A 21,467-nucleotide genomic window follows, 5' to 3' on the forward strand; every position below is an offset into this window, starting at 1 on the left:
GACCTCAGTTGGCATGTTAAATGTCAAAGTTCATGACAGAACAATTAAAAAAGACTAAATAAGTATGACGTGTTTTCTCAGGAGAAATGCTCTTCTCTCTTAAAGGAACATGACATTTGTATCTGAAAACAAGACAACACTTATGAGACAATCTCAGATGAGATCAAAGCTATAATGCACAGCTGCTGTTCTCGGGGAATACCAGGAACAGCAGCATATCAGCACAAACACCTCATACCAGCAAGCAAGGTGGTGGAGTGGTGATTATTTGGGTTTGTTTTGCAGCCACAGAATCTGTGCACCTTACAGTCTAGACTCTGTGACTGCGTCTACATGGTAGACTGCGAGAGACTGAAAGTGTCATACAGAAAACAATCCAAGTCTTTATTGTTTGATATTTTTTAATTCATGGCCATAAAAGTTGCATTCATAATGTCAGGTAGATCTTTAGGTTTTTTTTTTTTTGTTTGTTTTTTACAATTGTGATATATATTGTATCCTCTGGACTGGACAGGTAATATATTACATATGAAAACAAAATACATTCTTGTTAGTATCAAGAATATATATTTTACTTTCTATCCCCCTTTTCCATTATATTTGCATGAATGTGCATGACTCTTGAGTTCGTCTTAAGTTATTAACATAACACAACAGTGCATTAATTTAAAATATGTTAAATTATTGCAGTACAACAAAAGGAGTTGGTTTTTTGTGTCAAATTGAGGAGCTTCTATTGCTGTTTTGGGTAGAGGAGTATTTGAATATCCCCCTCATTCTGTTCACATATAATAGCAAAACGTGTCACACATAAGTCTCATCACTTCTGGCCTTTTATGAAATCTGGTGAACTTGGTATCATCCAGTTATTAGCCATAATCACCCCAACCACCCCTTCCTCTGTATCTCATTGTACATCTGTATAGTGACAATAGGCATTCTATTCTATTCATAAAGATCAAAACAAGAAAAAAAGAAAGGAAAATAAACGAACATTAAAATAATATGACGGAAAACTGTTGTATTTACTCATATCATTTTGTGTTTGTGTTGCAATATATAATATAACGAATATTAAAAGGGAATCTGTGCTATTTCTTTGATTGCGTGGTTTAAGTCATCGTAACTGTCTGAACTTTTTTCCCCTTAAACTGATGTGGTATAAAAAGTGCAAGGACAATAACATGGAAACTTCCGAGTAGTTCCTGAAGGCAGCGCAGAACTGCCACTCAGTCGCAGAAGTTCGCTATGTAGTGTTGTCCACCAGGGGGCGCAGTCCGAGAGGTGTGTTGAGGGCGGGGGGGCGGAATCCAAACACGGCACTCCGCTTCTCTCCTCGTACCATGAGCTGAATCTGTCCGGGACAGACCAGGGAAGATGGCGGCCACTGACCATTCCCGGTCCGAAGCTGCCAAGCAGCGACGGCAGGATCAGCTGCAGCGATGGCTGGGCTCAGAGACGGATCAGACGGGTTCGGAGGCCCGGGAAATCTCGAGCGGTTCTGGGACGCGTCGGGCGAAAGTTCGGTTCGCCCAAGGAGCCGTATTTATGGCTGCTTGCTCCGCCGGAGACCGGGAGGAGGTTGCAGCGCTGCTCCGACAGGGAGCTGACATCAACCACGCTAACGTAGACGGACTGACAGCGCTTCACCAGGTAGGAAGTTTTGCCCCTCTAACTGTCAGCAGCTAGTTTTCCTTTCTGCCTGAGCTAATCGCTACAGTTGCTACAACCGTCGCTCAACTAAAGGGCAAAGGGCTCAGCGTTGATCCTTTAATGATCCTCACAGCGAAGAGGACTCACAGGTAAAAAGGACCACTAACGTACTTCCAGCCCAGCAGCTCCTGTAATCCATCACTCGTTCCTCTGTACGTTTGTTTTATAAAGTCCAGGCAGAGTTTCTGGCCTGTTTAAAACTAGCAAACTTAGTTTATTAGCCCGTTGGGAGGCTGTCTGATCCGCACTGTTGTATTTAGTAAATTACAGGCTTCTTTTTGTGGCGTAAAAAAAAAAAGCGAACGAGAGGGCAGCAGACGGTAAAAACAGGTCACCAAAGAGCCTGGTGGACCATTTTTAGACAGTTATGGGCAGGCTTGTGGCATACAGTCCCTGCCGAAGAGTCAGGAAAGTAGTGGGAGAGAGAGTTTCACCGTCCTATCTAAAGGTCTTAAAGCAAAAAAGAAAAGAAGGAGGGCATTCATTATAACTAAAGTTTTCACCCTTACATTTATTATTGCCGTTTGCGTGATTGTTGCGTTCATGAGTCGAAGATAGGCTGGACTTGTTCGGTGCATGTTCAAGTCCTCCTCTTGTCCCTGCTCTTGACTTAAGTCATAACACCCAGGCTCACTCTGGACACCATCACTGTCACACAGGCCCTCGGTGATGCAGCATTTCCTCCACTTTAATGGCACTGTGTGGTAAACACATTGCTGTCTCATCTCATAAAGTGAAAGGAGGGTCAGATGAGTTTTAACTAGGATTCCTGAGAACATACAGAAAAGATCTGCTTCTAAGTCCTCTGGCCTGCGTGCTCATGCAGATGTGGTTTTTCCCTCCCAATTTTGAGGCAGTTTAGTGAATTTGCCCCACCACGGCTGGTTCAGATGAGTCTTCTGGTTGCTCCACATGTCCGACCGGTCACCCAGTGTGGTCTCCCTCCTTGCCCTCCATCCCTCTCTCCCCCTGTTGCTCATCGGTCGCCTGGCAACTCGAATTAAATATAGGGCCCGCACTCTCCAAACTTTCCATCCTCTTCATCCAAAGCCTTTTCTGTCTTCTCCACTACAGCCTCCCTCCTCCTCCTCCTCCTTCTTCTTCTCTTCTTGCTTTCTCTTTCTCCTTCCCTTTGCCAGTTCCCCATGGAGGGGACTTTAGGGATTTCGGATGAAGAAATGGAAAACATGCCTCAAACAGCACAAACTGCTGTTGTCAAAGGCGATTTTCACAATGAGTCACTTGATGACCCAGTGAAGGAGTCTGCTGGTAGTGTGTGTATGTGTGTGTATGGACCGTCGTAACACGGAGGGTGCCAGAAGTACCCACTGTTCATTCATTCAGCTCAGAGCACCCACTCCATTAGTGGGCGACCCCCGCCCCTCCTGCCCCCTCCCCCCCTCCGGCTGTGCCTGAGCCCCATTTTGAGCTTCTACAATGATCACGTTTTTGTTTTTTCCCGTGCACTACCTGCGTTAATATCTCATATTATAAAAGGGAAGGAGGTTTGCCACAGCTCTGTGATTAGTTGATTTAGCCTAAAAGAAAAGCCTCTTAGGTGGCTTAAGCCTGATGGAGACGTTTCTGTACGTGTTACAGACACTTGGCGCTGTGACGTCCCACAGAAGAACTACTTCTGCTGACATCAGTGAAATGAGACACCAGTGCAGATTAAAATAATCATTTTGTTGTTAGTATTCAGTTCAGCTTTGCTTCAGAGTCACAAAAAGATAAATCTCCACCTTTATCAAGTATTTATAGCCATGCCACTGGCTGTGTGCCGCATTGGCCCAGGCCGATCTCGGCAACTACGCAGTGGATTGCCACTAAATTTATTATTATGTTTAAATAAACACTGTAGTCCCCAGAGGAGGAATCCGTATGACTTTGCAGCCTCCTTCATGATGTTAACATTTGTGGTTTTTAGTGAAATGTCTTGACAGGTTTTTTTGTTTTTTTTAAAAAGTTTTTTATCTTTATTATTATTTCAGAGGATTACAGATGTTTACATATATGCAAACTCTGCGAGAGCAGGAGAAACTGCGTTGGCACTGTATCTAAAATATGGACTGTCACTTTTGGTTTCACTTATTGATTACTCAGAATCGCTCTCGTTTCGGAAAAGCAGCATCGTCAAAAACAGGTACGCCAACAGGTACCCATTAAAAAGATAGCACACCATGATCCCTCTTTTAATAAAGCCTGGTTTCGTTGTTTACATTTTAAAAGGTTCTCTTTTGTTCAATTTAGCTAGTTTTCAGAGAGGGTGCCAGTATTTAGTATTTACCAAAGCCTCTTCGTGCTGATTTTGTTGTGAAAGGTAAATAAGACAAAACTTCCAAAACTTCAAAAGTTTGGTTTTGGATTTTATTTTGTTACTTAAAATATTTATTTCTCACCTAGTTTTAGTCGTAGGCTATAAGAGCCATCGTGCAGCATAATATCGTGATATTTTGCGTATCGTACCGATACCGGGACACCAAATATCGATATTTTCATCAAATCAATGAAAATGCTCATCTCATGCACCGCCTTCCCGAGATAACGTAATCGAGCAAACTTGCATTAAAGTGACTTTACCGAAAAATCGTCCGAGACCGGACACACTCAGCTTGACAAAACTGCATCCTAATTCAAAGTTGCACAAGTTAAAATAGTAAAGAAACCTCCTTGCAACTACAAAATCATTTTTTCACATTCTGCAACCGACTGCAACTTGTGGTGACTAAATGTTTGCTCAGAGCTCGAGGGCGTTGTACTCTCACAACCGCTTTTGATTACAAGACGATTGCGTAGGTCACCTGATAGGAGGCAAACTTTCTGAAAATATTAAATTATAAATAATAATCAGAATATAGGAAAATGTTAAAAATTGTCATAATATCACATATTGAGTAAACTATTGTCTTACTTATTATCTTACTTTTGAAGTAGAGACTCACAAACCCAGAGCATTACTAATATTTCCTAGACAGGTGAATGAAATTATGGAGTGCTTAGTGCTGCAAAGTTCAGTCAGTGAACAGAAATATAATCAACCAAGGATGCTCCGATTTTGAAATTCCTGGCTGATTTTCTAAAAATGTTTAAAATAGCAGTTGCTGATGCCTCTAACCAGTTGTTGTTTATTTGCTTGTATATTTTGTTTGTTGTGCTACTTATTCCTCCTTTGTGCCAAAGAAACAAAGATTTCTTCGTTGTAAAAGTATTTTAAAGTTTAGACTCTGTGTGTCTGCAAACATTTACCCTGCTCTAAATTGACAGTTAAACATCAGTGAATGTGAGCTGATATATCAGTGCATCCCCGTAATTAAAAGACATTTGTAAATTAACTAATTATGCTATTTATAAAGCCAGTGTGTGGGGGAAATCTGAGGATTCTCGGCTTTTAGTGTTGTTTGGAGTCATATCACTTGGACAAAACAAGTGATACGACAACATAAGCTCAGGCTTTGGGAACTTGTCTACATCAGTTTTCACCCAAAAATGAAGAATTAAAAAAAAGTATGATATTACGTTACTGCCTGCCTGATTCTTACACCATCAAAGAATAGGCACAGATATTAGTAATATATTTGTAGTATTTTGTGTTATTAACATTTTAATTATTTGGTCAACTCTTTACTTATTTACGCATTTAATTTTGTGTTGTGCAAAAGTCTTTGCACAGACTCTGAGCTACGGCTCATTTCTTTATAGTTTGGTAGGAAAATGGGAATTGGTGTAGTGGTCGATACAGAAACATGTGCAAACATACATACATACAAGCTAAAAATGAATTTTGTGCAATTTTAACGAGCTTGAAAGTCAGTATTTGGTATCATCACCTTTATTCTTCAACACAGCCTGAACTCTCTTAGGCAAGCTTTCTTGTCAGTCTTCAGGAATTGTTTTCCAGGCTTCTTGAAAGACATTCGATGCTCTTCTTTGGATGTCGTCTGCCTTTTTGAGCTCAAAGCTTCAAATTTGGATTCGTCAATCCATCAGGCGTGAGGAATCGGTGCTGCCACTGATTTTCAGTCCAGTTCCTGTGTAATTTGGCACACCTCAGGCTTTTCTCCCTTTTTCCCTTAATTAAAAATGGCTTATTGACAGCCACCATTCTGATGAGACCGGCGCAAACAGTAGATGGATAAAAGGCCAGATCCATCTTTCTGGTCTTGGCTGGGATCTTTTTTCCCTATTTCTTAAGGACATGGCTTTAAGAGACTGTCCATTTGCCAGGTTTTTTTTTGTTGTTTTTTTGTTTTTTTTTTAGGCCACCCACATCTCCTTTTGTCCTCCACTTGTTCTGTTTCCTCAGTGTTTAAGGACACACTGCACACCATGCCGGGATATGTTGTCGTTAGCTAATAGCTCCTAAGAAATCACATAGTGGGTGCAAAAATGTTATTTCATGCCAGTTAAAATTGATTATTGGCGAAGTTGACTGTTACGTTTAGATTCAAAACTGGTTTATCTCTTGAGTTAGCGGCCTTTTTTAATTTTTGAATGATTCATAGGTCAGAGTTAAGTGGCTTAAGAAACAAAATAAAAACATTCCTCTGAAAACCATCAGCTGAAAATGAGTGAAAAGGCAGCCAAAAAAAACCACTTCTTCAGTACAAGAACCTTCCATCTGGCTCTTTTTAATAAATATTAACTTAAATCAAAGTAACCTATCATAGCAAAATCCCATGAGGTCCTCGTGGGATTTATCCCGGGACTTGTGTTTGATCACTCTTAGATTCTTTGCTCGACCTAGCTTGAGGAAAAGCTGCTAAATAGAATCGCTGTTTCACTTGTGCCGCAAAATGACTGTTTTGGAAAGTACTTGAGGGCTTTTAGCAACCCACTTAGCAGAAAGTCATTACAGCAAGTAGACACAGTAGTCATTGTTTTAGCCCCGCTGCTTTGGTTGAGTTTAACAGATTTTGGAAGAGTCTGGAGTTTTGCCTTTAGCAACGAACCATAGTGAAGTGGGTCAGAGACCTCCTCTACTGTACTGAAACTGTACTCAGACTGGCATCCATTCGTTAATGTCAGAATAAACGGCAAACAGTAAACACTTGTACACGGCAATCCATCATGCGGACATTTGTCCTCTGGCAGGCCTGCATTGATGAAAACGCTGAGATGGTGCAGTTCCTGGTGGAGAACGGGAGCGACGTCAACAGAGGAGACAACGAGGGCTGGACTCCTCTGCATGCTGCAGCCTCCTGCGGTTTCATCCAGATTGCTAAGTGAGTGCCGACCACCATCACTTTGTCACATCCCAGCCGAAGTGGTGCTGAGGGATTAGAAAACACAGACGTAAATCAGTGTCAGATAACACACATAAAACACACACATATTCAGGGGTTTTCCCAGGCTCGCGGTCGGCCTTCTGGAGAGGGGGTTGACTGCACAATCGGTCGACATATATTTAAAGCTAACAGTTGGTGTTACTTGACTTCAGTAAAAATGTATTTTAAACTCAGTGAACCAGTGATCTTCCTTTTGACTGAAGGCCAAAAGCTCATCAGAGGGTGCCAAGAAAACTCGTTTTATCCTCCATTCAGGTTTTACCGTTGCTATCTGACAGCTGTATCTTTATGTTTTTTTTTTAAGGTATCTGATAGAACACGGTGCTCATGTTGGAGCGGTGAACAGCGAGGGAGAGCTTCCTCTGGATGTTGCCACAGAAGATGCAATGGAAAGGCTCCTGAAAGCTGAAATTAAAAAACAAGGTAAAAGCAACAAAAACAGGAGAATTGGAACACTTCGTCTCCACCTTTATTGTGTCCTCCCTCTAAGTGACTCATAATGCGCAGTCACATTAGCTTGTTTGACTATTGTGATTGCTGCGTGCTGTACTCTAGTGCACTTTAGGATGTGGCTCCAGGTACAGTTCAGCTGGACTTGGGCACAGTATCGATTGAGATCCTAGCCTTGAGACGCTTCCTCAGTTTTAAGGTATAGTAAATTAGTAAAGCACACTAGAAATATGGGCAATTGTGCAAGATAACTGCTCCCAGTGCGCGCGCACGGGGGTTGATTCAAGGTTGTCGGTTCTGTTGGGATGTGCACATGCATCTTAATAATTAAAAGACAATATAAACCCTACTTTTGTGTAGAGTCAACACAAATGCAAGGTTACTTGTAATCGGATATTGTGCGTTTCCGTGTTATCGGTCCTTTTAGGTCCTTTAATCAGCCAAACCTGCAATCCTGAAACCGAAAATCAAATTTTCAATGTGATGAGTGATGATGCCAAATTAAAAGAGAACTTTTATGTACAGTCAGTAATCTTACTGAAGTTAGAAGATGGAAACAAACTTGAGCGCACATGTGTTAGTCAACCGAAGCGATGATGTTGGGAGTATTTCAAGGAATTTACTTACTTCATTTTTTTCTTTTTCCTGTTCCTTCCAAAAGGAGGCAAAGAAACGAGGACAGCCGCCGTGCACCAAATGTTCTGTGACCTTAATTGTTCTGGACTCCAGGCTTGTGCTTTTATCTCTGTCGAATGCGTGTTAGCTGAGATCCAAATACAACCGAGAGCACAGATGACGTATATGAGATAAATTTACACGCACAAGTATTTTTTTTTGTGTGGGATGCTTTACTTACAGAAGTACCCTTGTCTTCCTGCTACCCTACCCTTGTCCTGATATTTGTAAGCCTTTCATAAACAAAACTTAAGTTAGAGGACATTAAACCTGACTTGTAACCCTGATGTCATCACTCATCATAGATCTAAATGGAAGGAGAGTTTGAGATGCTTTGAAGTGCGTCTTAACTCGAGTTTGTCACTGCTTGTCACAGGAATAGACGTGGATACGGCCCGAAAGGAGGAGGAGAGGATCATGCTCCGGGATGCCATGGCGGTGCTGGCAGGAGACGGCACCCTCACACCTCACCCAAACACCAAGGCAACGGCTCTACACGTCGCCGCTGCCAAAGGCTACATTGAAGTCCTGAAGTGAGCATAAGTGCACACATAAGAGCAGCTTGTTGACTTTTGTTTAATTTTGTTACCACTCCAAGTCAAAAGGCTTTTATTCTTAGCCTTGTCCTCTCCCCCACCTCCACTCCTCCCCTCCTTCCTCTCCTCCCAACTCCCTCACCTCGGTCAGGGTACTGTTACAGTGCAGGGTGGATGTGGACTGCAGCGACACTGACGGGTGGACGCCTCTGCACGCAGCAGCTCACTGGGGGCAGGAGGAGGTCTGCAGCCTGCTGGTTGACAACATGTGCGATATGGGTGCCGTCAACAATGTGGTGAGGGCACGGCGGACAAGCTTTCCCTCTGCAGTTCAGTCTGTGATTGGAGCTTTAGCACGTGCCATCACTGATCACTGTGGCTGTCCTTGTAGGGACAAACACCTTTAGATGTTGCAGACGAGAACCTCGTGGACGTTCTGGAGGAGCTGCAGAAGAAGCAGAACGCTGTGAGTCTGTCTTCACACACACACACACACACACACACACACACAAGGCGCTGTGACTATCTCACTCGCTCGGACAGACCTGTGATGATTGATGGCGTTCCAGCGGCGAGTGCTCTCTGTGTTTATGTCTGTTTATATTCCTCTTCAGTTACGTAGCGAGAAAGAGAAACAGACTCCTGTTATTGAGCCCATTTCGCATATCCCCATGGTACCAGTCCGCCCACGCAGGTCAGTGCCAGTGTGTTGGTGCGTCCGTATGTTTGTGTATGTCTGTGTGTGTGTGTGAGTGTGTACACGCTATGCTGTTCCTTAGCCCAGTCCCAGTAATCCTTGATCCAGCTGTTGTCTGCATGCAGGTGTGACAGTCCCAGTGTTCCCATCCCTTCAGCTGTGTTACTTCTACCCACCAACCTGGGTAGATGTAGCAGTCTGTCTCTCAGTTTCATACTGAATATTAATGCTTTCCTCTTCAATATGCATCTGATCACATTGTAAATGCTAAATCCAGCTTGTTGCAAATGGCAGCTTACAACAAATAATTAAGTCCCCTTGGCAAGACTATATTTGCCATCAAACACTAGAAGGAAAAAAATATATTAACAGTAAAATAAAATTAAAAAAATGGTGGGTGATACGAGTAAATTCCAACATCACAGTATATGCAGTGTAAAAACTACAGTGAAGGTTGGTGTGCTGGCTCACAGAACATCCGATGTGATGTGCTCATGTAAACAGGGGATCAAGAAAACTGTGTTAAAGATGTATTTCATACATTTAAAGATGGTTTAGATGGTTAGATGGATGGATTCATTTTTTTCTTTGAAAGATTCCAAGAACAAAAACAAACAAAATTACAGGTGAAACCAAAAATGCCAGTGATAACAAACGTGTAAGTGACTTAAAGACATTCAAATAATGCTGTCATATTCCTTCACGTTAGATATTAAAGACTAAACAGTCTCAAATTTGTAGGATCCTCTTTGCTGTTAGTACGAAGGGCCTTCCAGGCCAAAAGGGTGGAGTTGTATAGAAGACTCCAGGATTTGTCCAGTAGATGCACAGGATATGATGTAATGTCAGAAAAAGGTTTTCAAACTTGTGACTTCTCATGCAGCAGTGCAAGGGTTTGCAAACATTTGATTAAAAGCTGCACAAAAAAAAGAATTTTTTATAAAGACTTAAAAGTTATTCTTACTCTACACCCTTTTTTTAACATTAATTTAACCAGGAAACTCTAAAGGTTAACAATCTGTCTTTGGAGAGTCTCCCAAGCTGTCCTATTGTTATCCCAGCATGTTTCTTTGTGTGCTAACAGTATGCAGTAGATAGTAAAAATAAAGGACTTGTTCAAAACTGTGCAAAAACCGGTAGAAGTTGGTGAAGCGGGGTAAAAGAAACAGAAACTGACTAAAGCATAAATATTTCTCTGTAATGTTGAATCGACAGTGGTGCCCATAAGTCGTAGCACTAAGCAAGGATGTTTTAAGTTTTCAGGTAGTATAAAATGATTGCCCTCTAAGTGTTGTTGAAGATATAAAAGTATGCTTTGTTTCTCCATGAAAAGATGTCCATTTTATCTTTGAATGCCATTTTCACTGTTTCTCCTTCTTGAGTAAAAACAAGTATAATTCAAACACTTTTCAGAGGATGGATGCTTTGCTGTTGATTTCTTGGTTAATAGCACAAAATGTGCACGTAAATCACAATATTTACCATTAATATGTAGTGTGGCATTGAGAGACAGCATTTGTTTTTTTGGTTTTTTTCACTTCTGTGGCTGCTCCTTAATCTGTGTGAATGAATTCAACGTTTCACTTTAAGGAAACAGCTCGAATTGGTGCAAAGCAATTGGCCACAATTACAAACGAAGCAGAAACGGCAGCACAGAAAATGACCCACTGTTCCACCTACTGAGGTCTTGATTGATGCATGCTCGCTCTAATTGGCTGCACATGGAATGATTACCCTCACTGATCAGCTCCCTGCATGCCACCTGTTGTTCCACCCCCCCCACCTTGGCCCCGCCCCTGCAGGACTTCTATCTCTCGTATGAGCAGCAAGGAGAAGATCTGCCTCCATGAGCGGGAGAAGCACCCTCCTCCTCCTGCCCTGCAGAGCAGTCCGGCTGAGGACGAGGAGGAGGAAGGCCAGGCAGGACAGAACCAGTCTCAGGGCCAGGTGAAAGCCTCGAGCAGCTCCAGTTCAGAGGAGGAGAGCGAGTCTGAGAGCGATGCAGAGTCGGGTGAGAGAAGCTGCTGTTGTTTCTGCTTTGAAGTACCTGCTGGCTGTTTTTATAGTTCAGAGTTATTGTTATTGATTAATCTTAATGACCTTTGCACCCTTACAAAGAAGGCAAAAGAGCAATTTTAATAACCTTTGCACTCTTGCAGAGAAAGCGAAAAAGCGAGAAATCATAAACAACTTGAACAACAAGCGCAACACCACCAATCTGCTTCCTACCTCCATGTCAACAAGCACCACTGCGAGCCAAGTGAAAAGGGTAAACGGGAAAAAGATTTGGAGAACATGAGATGCCTGTACGGCTGTGTGACAGCAAGGCAGGATAATAAAAATGTTGACTGTGTGTGTGTGTGTGTGTGTGTAGCAGGAATTAAGCAAGCCTCCAGTCACTGAAGCCCCGGGGTCATGGAGAACATCTCTGAGGAAGGCGGGCAGCTCTGTGACTCTGGGCTCAGCTGGACTATCCGACCCCAGCCAGGACACCAGCAGACCTCCAGAGTCCGGCCTCGGCATGAGCCGCTCTGCCTCCAGCCCCCGCCTCAGCTCTGAGGCTGACACCAAGGTACGCAGGCGCTCGCGTGATTCATAGGTTTATACACTCATGAAACCACAGTCGTACTTTTATAAATCTAGCTTGACAGGCCAAATAAAGGCTTCTTTACTGCCTCCATTCACCTAGTCACATAAATAAATGACAAACTGATCTCTTCCCCCTCGCGCTCAGGAGCCAAGGCTTGCTCGAGTGCCGCCCAATCCAACACGGAGACTCTTCAGTATTCCAGATAACACCGCTGACAACTCCAACAGGTGGGCCTCAACTTTCATACGGGTCCGCGTTTGTGAAGCCAGAATCCGAGTCCCTGCATATGTCCCCTTGTCACCCTGTGTGTGTGTGTGTGTGTCTCTCTCTCACTCAGTTGGCTAAGCCGTAGCTCCTCTTACACCCGACGCTTCAATAGTCAGTCAGGAAATGATCTCACTAGCTCCACCCCGTCTTTGCTTCACAGGTCAGTCGTGCTGCTCACTGCTCATCTAACTCTGCTGTTTGTGTGTAATTGTCACAGCTTATTGCTGTCCCCTAACGACAAACACTAATTTGTGCGCGGCTGTGAAAGGTGCCTTTGAGTTTCCAATGGGTTCTGTCTTGTTTCCAGCTCATCTTATGGAAAGAGACTGGATGACCCCACCGTGACCTCAGCTAGCACAGGAACGAGCTCTGCTGGACTCGGCCGCCTTAATAGTGTCTTGGCTCAGAGGTATTTTTCATTTTACACTGCATGTACGATTTTTTTTTTAAATTTATTTATTTTTTTCCTCTGGACCAATATGAGTCACCTTTCATCTTTCTTTCTACGAAAAGACTTCCTCAGGAACAGACGGAAAAGAAGGATCAGCCAGCCATCACCACCTCCAACTCTCAGAGCACGACCGCAGGCGAACAGGAAACCAAGCAGAGGCGCAAGTGAGTGATAAGCATGTCTTTGAGGACGTCGAAGGGCTCCGGGTGGTGCCACTTTGTTGCTAAACTTGCGTTTCGGCTCATGTAGGTCCTACCTGACACCAGTGCGGGATGAGGAGGCAGAGGCGCAGAGGAAAGCTCGCTCCCGACATGCACGGCAATCCCGCCGCTCCACTCAGGTGGGGAAACTTGCTCAGATGTTCGCCCTACTGATAGAGGCTGTGTGTCAGTTTGGCGCTTGACTGTGTTTTCTTTCACCTCAAGGGGGTAACGCTAACAGATCTGCAGGAGGCAGAGAAAACCATACAGACCATGAAGACGGACAACAAAGGGAGAGAAAAGGAAGAGGAGAAGGAGAAGGAAGCAAAGCAGAAGAAGGGAGAGGAAGGGGTGAGAGCCGGCACTTTAGAGGCCTGTTGACTGCTGTCCTTATGTAATACCATGTGACGTCACAAAGCAGGGGATGCTGTGTTTACAGGAAGTGAGCTGGAGGTCTCGTATTGCCAGCCTGCAGAAGTCAGACCTGCTGGGCCTCACACAACCTGCTGGCACACCAAGACCTCAGACCTCTGACAGAAGAGGTAGGCTGCTTCCCATGTTTGCTTGTTTGGGTTTTTGTTTTCATATTTCCTTCGCTCATCAGCGTGTGGTTTTGCTTGCAAACATTAGTTTGGTCTTAAAAGGCTGCTGTCTGGCTTTGTTCCAGATGTGGAGGCCAACACAGGGGAGAGCGAGACAGAGCGATGGGCCAGGGAGCGCAATGAGAGGAGGCAAGTTCGAGCCAGGAGGAAGGCACAGAGGACCGGGGAGGTAAATTTTGCTTATTAATCTGAAAAATGAAATGCAGGATGGATACGCTCACAAGAAGAGACAAATTTGACGAGAGGAAATAGAAAAGGAAGATGTGGGTGAGGAGGAATAAGGGGGAAAACTTGACTTTAGGGTTTTATGAAGAAGGAGCACAACACGTCACACTGAAGGGAAAAACAGTCAGGCACTCTAATATTCACTAGAGAGCTAAAACTCTTAAAGTGCCTTTAGCTGGCCAAAAACCTTTTAGTTTTCAAGTGAAAAGATTTTTTTTGGCGCTCTGTTTATTTTTCTGGTAAGAATCTAATGTTAGCTTTGCATTAGTAAGTTATTGCATTTGGCTAAACAAGTTACAAACATGGTAACGTTACTCCTGGCTTTGTGAATTATTCACATTCAAGTCTAATAAAAACTGCAGACTATCAAATTGATTTAGCTTAACTGTTTACCCCTACTAGAGATAACTCTCGAAGCTCTTCTCTGAACCGAGCGGTTCATCATATTTCAGCTCTGCTTATATAACAAAATGACTGGGTTTGCATCAAAAGCCATTAAGGATACAGGGAGGTCGTCTTTGTAGGAAAAGAGTTAAGTCACAGAAATGTAATAGACACAAATTTATATCTGATTTTTGGACTGCTCAACGACAAAATGGTTGCATCACAGCTAAACATACGGTACTGTGCAGAAGTCTTGAGCCACCCCTAATTCTTTTGTGTTTTGCTTCCAACGAGCCATCCAATAGTCCTCCAGACTTTCTGAAGGTCTTTCAAAGTTTTGCTTTGGACATTGGCTTATTTTTCACTCATTCCAGTCCAGTCCAGTCCTTGTACTTGACCATGTTGAAAGGAATGTTATTGTTTGTTGATTTCCAAAGAGCTACTGGTTCAAACCTTGGCATATGTCAGTACTGTGTGAAGTGTGTTCTTTAAAAAAAAAAATAGCAGAAATTGGACAGTAAATTGATGTGAATTGATGCACCTATTTACCATTTTCCTGCCAACATATAAAGAAATCGGGGGTGGCTCAAGACTTCTGCACAGTACTGTAATATTTCTGCTCATGCGTCTCATCTTAACCACCTTTAACTCCCGTCCGTCTCTGTTTTTGGTTCAGGAGCTTGCATAAGTTTTGGTTCTGTGCTCCGGTAGTGTGTCCCACCACACGGCAGCCTTTAGGCATTTCCCAGTGTTTTGCAAAAAATGGAGACAGAGTGCAACACAAAGTTAGTAGATTGTTGTGGGCAAATGTCTGTAAGAACCTATTGTTCTGTCTGTGTCGTCTGCAGGGTGAAGACAATGATCCCAGTGGAGAGGACGAGTTCTCCACCAGTGGGCTCAATTCACAGGTCTGCGTGAGCTCTTGTTTGTGGTCTCATTAGACTGTAACTTAAGAAAAGAGCTGTAAGTTATTTGCTTTTTTTCCCATCTTGTTTACAGACAGACCAACGTTTGAGTACCAGGTATGAATCCCACTTTTGATTGATCTGAACTTTCTCCATTCACACAGTGTGGATGACCTTTTTGTTCTTTTCATATAACCAGGTTGGACTCATCCTATAGTGACCGTACACGGGGAGGAGGATCTGAGACGAAGGACTTTAAGAAGGTGAACCAACAGAACTGATGTTGAGATCATGTGATACATTTGATTTATTTGTCCTAACTCTTCATTTCTTGTGCGTGTGTGTTTGTGGGTGTGGTGTTTGTCAGTTGTTTGAGGAGGTTTCCAGAGAAAACAGCCAGCTCCAGTCCCAGCTCCAGGACACTCAGAGGAGTGTCACTCAGACCAGGTTGGATCTGGAAAAGGCCACGCAGGTGATGACAGATACGCACAATAAGTTAAACAGAAACTGTTCTTGTCGTCTTTCACCACGCAGAGTCAAAGCAAGAAACTCATAGTGGTGGAACTAGTAGGGCAGGTTCTTTGTTACTGCTTGTGATTTTTTTTTTTTTTTTTTTTCTCAACTTCATTTCAAATACAATTGCTAAATATAGAAAGCCGTATAATGCTCCCTTTGTTTTAAGCATTCGACTGCATTTGAATCCTGGTTTCATACCTTCCGCATTTTTTTTGTATTCTCCAATGGGAGTGTATTGTACAGTCAGTGATCCGTAAGCAACCCTGCAAATACTCTACCCAGATGAGGGAAAAGTGAGACCGCTGCTAGATTAAAAAGGTTCTTAGTATTTGGATTTATTTATTTATTTATTTTTATTTATTTTTTTACATTTTTTTCCCTAATTAAAATTGATCTATATAGCACCAATTGACAACTATGGTTTTAGTTTTGTAAATTTAAAGTCCTTAAAATATTAGACAGAGAGCCCCCATTGAGCCCCTGTGAGCAGAGTCTTGGCAACAGCGGGATGGAAGAACTTCCTTTTAACAGGAAGAGAAATCCAACAGAATCAGTCTACCATGACTGGCTGATGAAAGGAGAGCATAGAGGGGGGAAAAAACAGTGCAAAGCACAAACTACAGGAGAGAGAAGACAAATGTTAATGGCAGTAGTGATGTGTAGACCTCCAGCAGCCTGAACCTACGAGAGAATTCTGTTCATGTTCACCTGATCCTGCCGTAACTTTAAGTTTTATGAAAAAAATAATCTGTCTCCTGAACTTAAACTGGGAGCTGGTTCCACAGGAGAGGTGCCTGAAAGCTGAAGGCTCTGCCTCTTATTCTACTTTTGAAAACTCTAGTAAATCACTTGTAAGCCTGCACTGTGAGAGTTAAATGCTCTGTACGGAGCCTGATCCTCAGGACGTGTGAGGAGGCAGAATTCAAATACAATTGTGGACTGCTACCACCAGCAGTGAGCTCCCAGTTTCACATGCAGGCTTATTGTATCAGTGGTTCCAGGGTGTACCTTTTTGATGTCTTTCTGCATACAGGCCTGCATGTGATCATGTAAAAATACCACTGCGGGTTATGTAAACGTGGTTTATTGTATTCAACAGAGACAGGAGCGTCTGACCGACTGTTCAGCCCTGCTGGAGCGGGAGAGGAAGGTAATGCATCCCCTGCTGATGATGTTACTTGTTGTGTTTTAGCTTCGTCTGCCACACTAAAGCCACTCTTGCTGTCTGTTGACGCTTTCTCTTCTCTACCCACTCAAACCACTTCCTCACTTGTTTTCACTCAACTTTTGTGCTCCTTCTACGTCACTCTCTCTTTTTCTCTCTCTACCTGCTCCCCACCCTCCCACGTCGCATTTTCCCTGGCGCCAGGAGCGAAGGATGTTGGAGCGGCGAATGGCGGAGCTGGAGGAGGAGCTAAAGGTGAGAAGATGTTGAGAACAAATCTTATCATGCTCACGGACACTTTGCATGCTTCTGCTCGATTAGCTTGGCTTTAGCTTGTGCTGTCCAGCAGTGTGGTGAGAGCACAAGGTAGAGAGCTGTTTTGCACCTTGTCCAGGTGGTGTGACGAGGGTGGTGTCTGTTGGAGCCAATTTGTTCATTTAGTTGCTTAGCAACTTGAGGCATCTGATGTCTCTGCGGTCTCAATTGTGACTCTGAAAGAACATAATGAGTTATTTTGTTGCCTTCTCAAAAGATAATAAACTTCTGTGTAACAGCAGACAAATTATTAAGCACGGCTTTTAACAGAATAGTTCTATTTATAAATCAGTAACTAAAAATGATAAAAGCAAAATGGTTCAATAAGGTAAAAACTACACAAAAGAAGAGATTACTTAAGAAAAAGAATACAGTTGCAAAAAAAGAAGAGGCTAAGATCCAGCAATAATTTCCAAAGGTCCCAGCTGTTAGTAGCTCTGTGCCAGCAACGAGCTCATCGTGTCACCCGCTCTAAAACATCAAATTAACAAGATCATATTTAGTTTTGTAAGCTGACTGAGACCAGCTTGCTTCTTCCCTATATATCCAGTGTTTAGTTATGTGCAATATACACAAAAGTACTGGGCCACCTACACATTACCTACATAGCTGCTGTGCCATGAAAACTCATCCCACGAAGCTCCCGGCACACAGTTTTTGTGCTGACGTTAATGCCAGCGGAGGTTTGGAGCTCTGCAGTTATTTAGTCTGCAGACAGTTTTATGACTCTGCAACTTTGTGGCTGCAACTTCCACTTTCTAGTAATTCCACTTATATTATTATTAATATTTAATAACTAATATTTAGAAAGGAAGAAGTTGTGCAAGTGACTGTTGCAACAGTTGCATCTTTTTACAGCACTGCACTCAAATTCAGTGAGCTCTGTAGATCCAAGTTTAAATCTATTCTTGTGTTGTTTTTTTCAGTTCTCTGCCATCAAGTTGGTTTATTAGTTCCACTTCTGATATCCAAAGCCTCAGTGAAGTGTAGAAGGAGCAACATGTAAATGCTTAGTTTATTCACACCTGATGTAAATATCACACATATGATGGCTTGTAGTGTTTTATACTCAGTTTTGGAGGCTAAGGCAGCAATTTATAATCAACCTTCTGGTTTAAAAGGAGTTGCTGACTTATTAATAACCAACCTATCAACAGGATGTAAATTCTCTGTACTATTAATGTAAAAGTAGAAATACTAAATGGCACTGTTATCTATATCAGTCTTTTTGTTCCCCTGTAGTTAATCAGTTTCATACCTGCTTAAAAACACACAGAAAAACAGAGCACACATAACTACACTGATAGCTGTTACTTTACTTTAGGAAGTGCTATTTCCTGGTATTTTGAGCTTGCTGATTTACAAGTTAATGGAAAAGTCATTAATGATGTGGTTTAGTTTCATGTGCTGATTTTGCTACAGTGGGTCACAGTGCCTGCTGGGAAAAACTGCAAAAGGAGCAAAAGCTATACTCAATGAAATTTAGGCTCATCTCCTCTTCAAGGTCACTGTGTTGTGTACATCCAGACAGCTTCCAGGGCCTTTGCTATTGTTGTTGTTTGTTTGTTTTTCAAAATCACTTCTTGGATATCTCATTTCAACCACTTTTTCATCTGTGATGGAAAGCCTTGACAAAATGGCAATCATGCAACTTTAAACTCGTTTTATGTGAAGAGGATGAAGCTGCAGAAAGCAAAAAATCTGGCAAGTTGGGCTGGTTGTTGAGCAGAGGCCAAAATAAATAAGCCTTCAATGCACTGTGAGGCAGCACACGAGGGCAGAGGTCCTCTCTCCAACACCTCAGGATGTTACAGTGGAACTGTATGCTGACAACCCGACCATGGGGGACAAATTCACTGCTCAGCCCATGAATGTCAAAAAATAAACCACTAGCTTTCTTCTATTTGTGCTCCTGACCTCAGGCATTGCCTTTGGGCTTAGACACTGTGGACTTCTGAGCCAGAGACCCAGTTCTGATCCCTCAACGTGAAAGTGAGGTCAGCTTGACTTCCAGAGAGGGAGCGAGAGAGAGATGTAAAAATAGCAGGACGGTGAGATGGAGATGACCTTGTAGGGGAGATTGGACAAATTTATATTGTGCATAGTTTTTGGCTCTACAGTGCAGATTAACACATTCGCCTAATGCGGATCTGCGGTTCAAGACTGGGAGGAGATGGAAAACCCTGGCAGGGTTGTGGCAGGAAGGAATGGCATCCGACGTCAAATCTGTGCCATATCTGTGCAGATCCATCTGCCGCTGCGACTCCTGGGAAAGAAGCTTTATGGTTTTTGCTTCAGAGTCACAAACCTGTTGACTGCATTAATCTCTTAACATCCAACATCTCATTAATCCAGTAATGTGACCACGAGAAATGTAAAATAAAAACTGCATTCATATTGTGTAAAGAATTTGTTTTAAAGTGAGTTTAATCTTTACCACCAGGTTTTGGTTGACCTGAAGGCAGACAACCAGCGTCTTAAAGATGAAAATGGAGCACTCATCCGTGTCATCAGCAAACTCTCCAAATAGATGCAGGGAGAGTGAGTGACATGAAGAGCAGGGATCCCCCCCCTCCTCCCTCCCTCCACCCACCTATCCATCCATCCCTCCCTGCCATACATTCCTCCCAGTGCCAAAGAGAGCGCAAGAGAGAGAGAGAGAGAAGGGGAGAGAAGCAGCAGAAAGTCCTTCGTACATGAGCACTACAGCATGACTTGGATTGTGGTGCTTCTCTGCGAACAGCTGGAGTGTCTTTTGTGTGCCTTAATGCCGGATAGTCACAGCAAAGACCCCGTGGCTGCGGCCAGAGGCTTCCACAGTAGCATCATGAGACCCGACAACAGCCAGAACACTCTGTGTCTGGTGCAACACGCAAAACTGTGCGTCATGGGGAGCGCCAACGCACTCCTGTGCACTCCTATCTGTACTTCCTCGATGCACGTGGATGCACACAAGACAGTCTGGGCCTTAAAGCTCCCACTTAGTATTTATTTTTGTGAACACATCTCACAACACACATTCACAATTTTTTATTTTTCATCCCCCCCCCAATCCCCTCGTCCTAATCACAGTCCAAATGTAATGTGTTGTCAGGCAGGAAAGATTTCGGTGCATCCTACTTTCTTTTTTTTTTCTTTTTTCTTTTTTAAACATTCAGCATCATCCTGACAACGGGAGTCATCCGTGAAGGTCTGTTGGGTTGTTGTCTTTCCACGTGCAAGTGTTTGAAGCCACCTACCTCTCCACCTATGCACTTCCCCACGTCATTTTTATATTTTTGTGACCACAGATACACTCCATGCTCTTAAAAACAAAAACAAAAGTACAGCCACACAAAAACTGACCGGTCGGTCGACCGCAGCACTTTATTCTCTGCAAAGCGATAAAGATCTGCGAGGTTTTGCCCGTCCTCCAGACAGAAAACGTTTTAGTTCACCTCCTCACGACTGCTTGCCTTTAAGCAAGTAGAGTTAGAAATTACCAATGGGTGGATATCAAAGGTCATTGCACATCCTATTATGCTATGAGTGGTTTTTGGATTAAATCATCGGATTAAATATTTTCATAATTTTTCGGCGTCAATTCCTCTCACAAAGGAGCATGGTTATGTACAGTTTGTGTATAAATGTTAGCCTTGAACAATACCCCTTTGAAGTAAAATTCCATGTAGCCTTGCTTCACATGTTGGTTTTCTAATATATTAAATGGATGTCTGCACCCTAATAAAAGTGTGTTTGTAGCAAATGCTTGGTTATTATCCACCTCGGTTCAAGCAGAGTATGTCTTATCAGTGTACACAACACTCAGTTCCCAGATGAATTCGTGCCTCCTTTGTAACTCTAGTCATTGAGTGGCTCACTTTTATGTTTTGCGGTCACCTGTTTGTTTGCGTTTAGCTCTGTTTTCCCACACTATACTGTATCATCCATGTGCCTGGTGTCTGTTAGTCTGTCTGCTGGTAGCCAGATGTCCTCTGTCACTGGGGGAGAGAAACTGAACAGCTGTAACACACCAAGAGGCCTAAAAGAGGAAACGGTCCAACACAGATGTATTTAAAGTATGTTTGTGCTGCTGCATTAATCTGCTTCTGCTCCCAGGTGGACAATACATCAAGAGCTACTTGACATGATAGAAGCTGGTGTCATTACATATGCTGGAGTGCTCAGACATATGGGTGAAGCTGTGAGAGTCCCAGTGTTTCTTTCCCACTTGCAGTAAAGTGTAGTTAACACGAGCCATCCATCTGTTTGTCTCATCTGAGAGCAGAAAGATGGACCACTGTCCTGCAGGCTAGAACCTCTGACAACAAGCTGAGCTCCTAATAAGGAAGGGCAGGCTGGCTGAGGCGCTCTCTCTAAATATCCCTCAGGTCTGAGAAAGAGAGAGGAAGGGAGCTGGGGAGGAAGAGGGAAGCGGATGGATTGCAGCCTTATATGGACAAAGCAGTGCTTTTCCCAGGGTTTGTGGCTCTGACCCCCGGCATGATGCCA

General features: G+C 43.1%; 1 protein-coding gene across 5 annotated transcripts; it reads left to right on the top strand.

The window, feature by feature from the left end:
• The first annotated feature begins 1,282 nt into the window (after nucleotides 1-1,282).
• zmp:0000001167 (protein phosphatase 1 regulatory subunit 12A) lies at nucleotides 1,283-20,721 on the top strand. Of its 5 annotated transcripts, none has more exons than XM_031747504.2 (25): nucleotides 1,283-1,653; nucleotides 6,805-6,935; nucleotides 7,303-7,421; nucleotides 8,500-8,656; nucleotides 8,811-8,955; nucleotides 9,051-9,125; nucleotides 9,274-9,353; nucleotides 11,159-11,367; nucleotides 11,516-11,625; nucleotides 11,731-11,928; nucleotides 12,091-12,173; nucleotides 12,284-12,373; nucleotides 12,521-12,622; nucleotides 12,727-12,828; nucleotides 12,914-13,004; nucleotides 13,090-13,215; nucleotides 13,304-13,406; nucleotides 13,532-13,635; nucleotides 14,924-14,983; nucleotides 15,075-15,097; nucleotides 15,180-15,243; nucleotides 15,348-15,452; nucleotides 16,596-16,646; nucleotides 16,866-16,916; nucleotides 19,420-20,721. In XM_031747504.2, exons 1-25 carry the CDS (start codon nucleotides 1,378-1,380, stop codon nucleotides 19,504-19,506), a joined length of 2,742 nt encoding a protein of 913 aa, XP_031603364.1. In that variant the 5' UTR covers nucleotides 1,283-1,377; the 3' UTR covers nucleotides 19,507-20,721. The 5 variants fall into 5 exon arrangements, with proteins under 5 accessions (XP_031603364.1, XP_039470757.1, XP_039470758.1 ...); XM_039614823.1 differs by having other exon boundaries at nucleotides 11,734-11,928; XM_039614824.1 differs by having other exon boundaries at nucleotides 11,183-11,367.
• The last annotated feature ends 746 nt before the right edge of the window (nucleotides 20,722-21,467 follow it).

The sequence above is a fragment of the Oreochromis aureus genome, linkage group 7 (assembly GCF_013358895.1).
Source record: "Oreochromis aureus strain Israel breed Guangdong linkage group 7, ZZ_aureus, whole genome shotgun sequence".
In the NCBI taxonomy this organism is placed as follows: domain Eukaryota; kingdom Metazoa; phylum Chordata; class Actinopteri; order Cichliformes; family Cichlidae; genus Oreochromis; species Oreochromis aureus.

Coding starts and splice junctions, on each gene's coding strand:
- zmp:0000001167 (XM_031747504.2), top strand. CDS start 1,378: ATGGCGGCCACTGACCATTCCCGGTCCGAAGCTGCCAAGCAGCGACGG. Junction 9,126..9,273: donor TGCAGAAGAAGCAGAACGCT/GTGAGTCTGTCT, acceptor ATTCCTCTTCAG/TTACGTAGCGAGAAAGAGAA. Junction 12,829..12,913: donor GAAACCAAGCAGAGGCGCAA/GTGAGTGATAAG, acceptor CGGCTCATGTAG/GTCCTACCTGACACCAGTGC.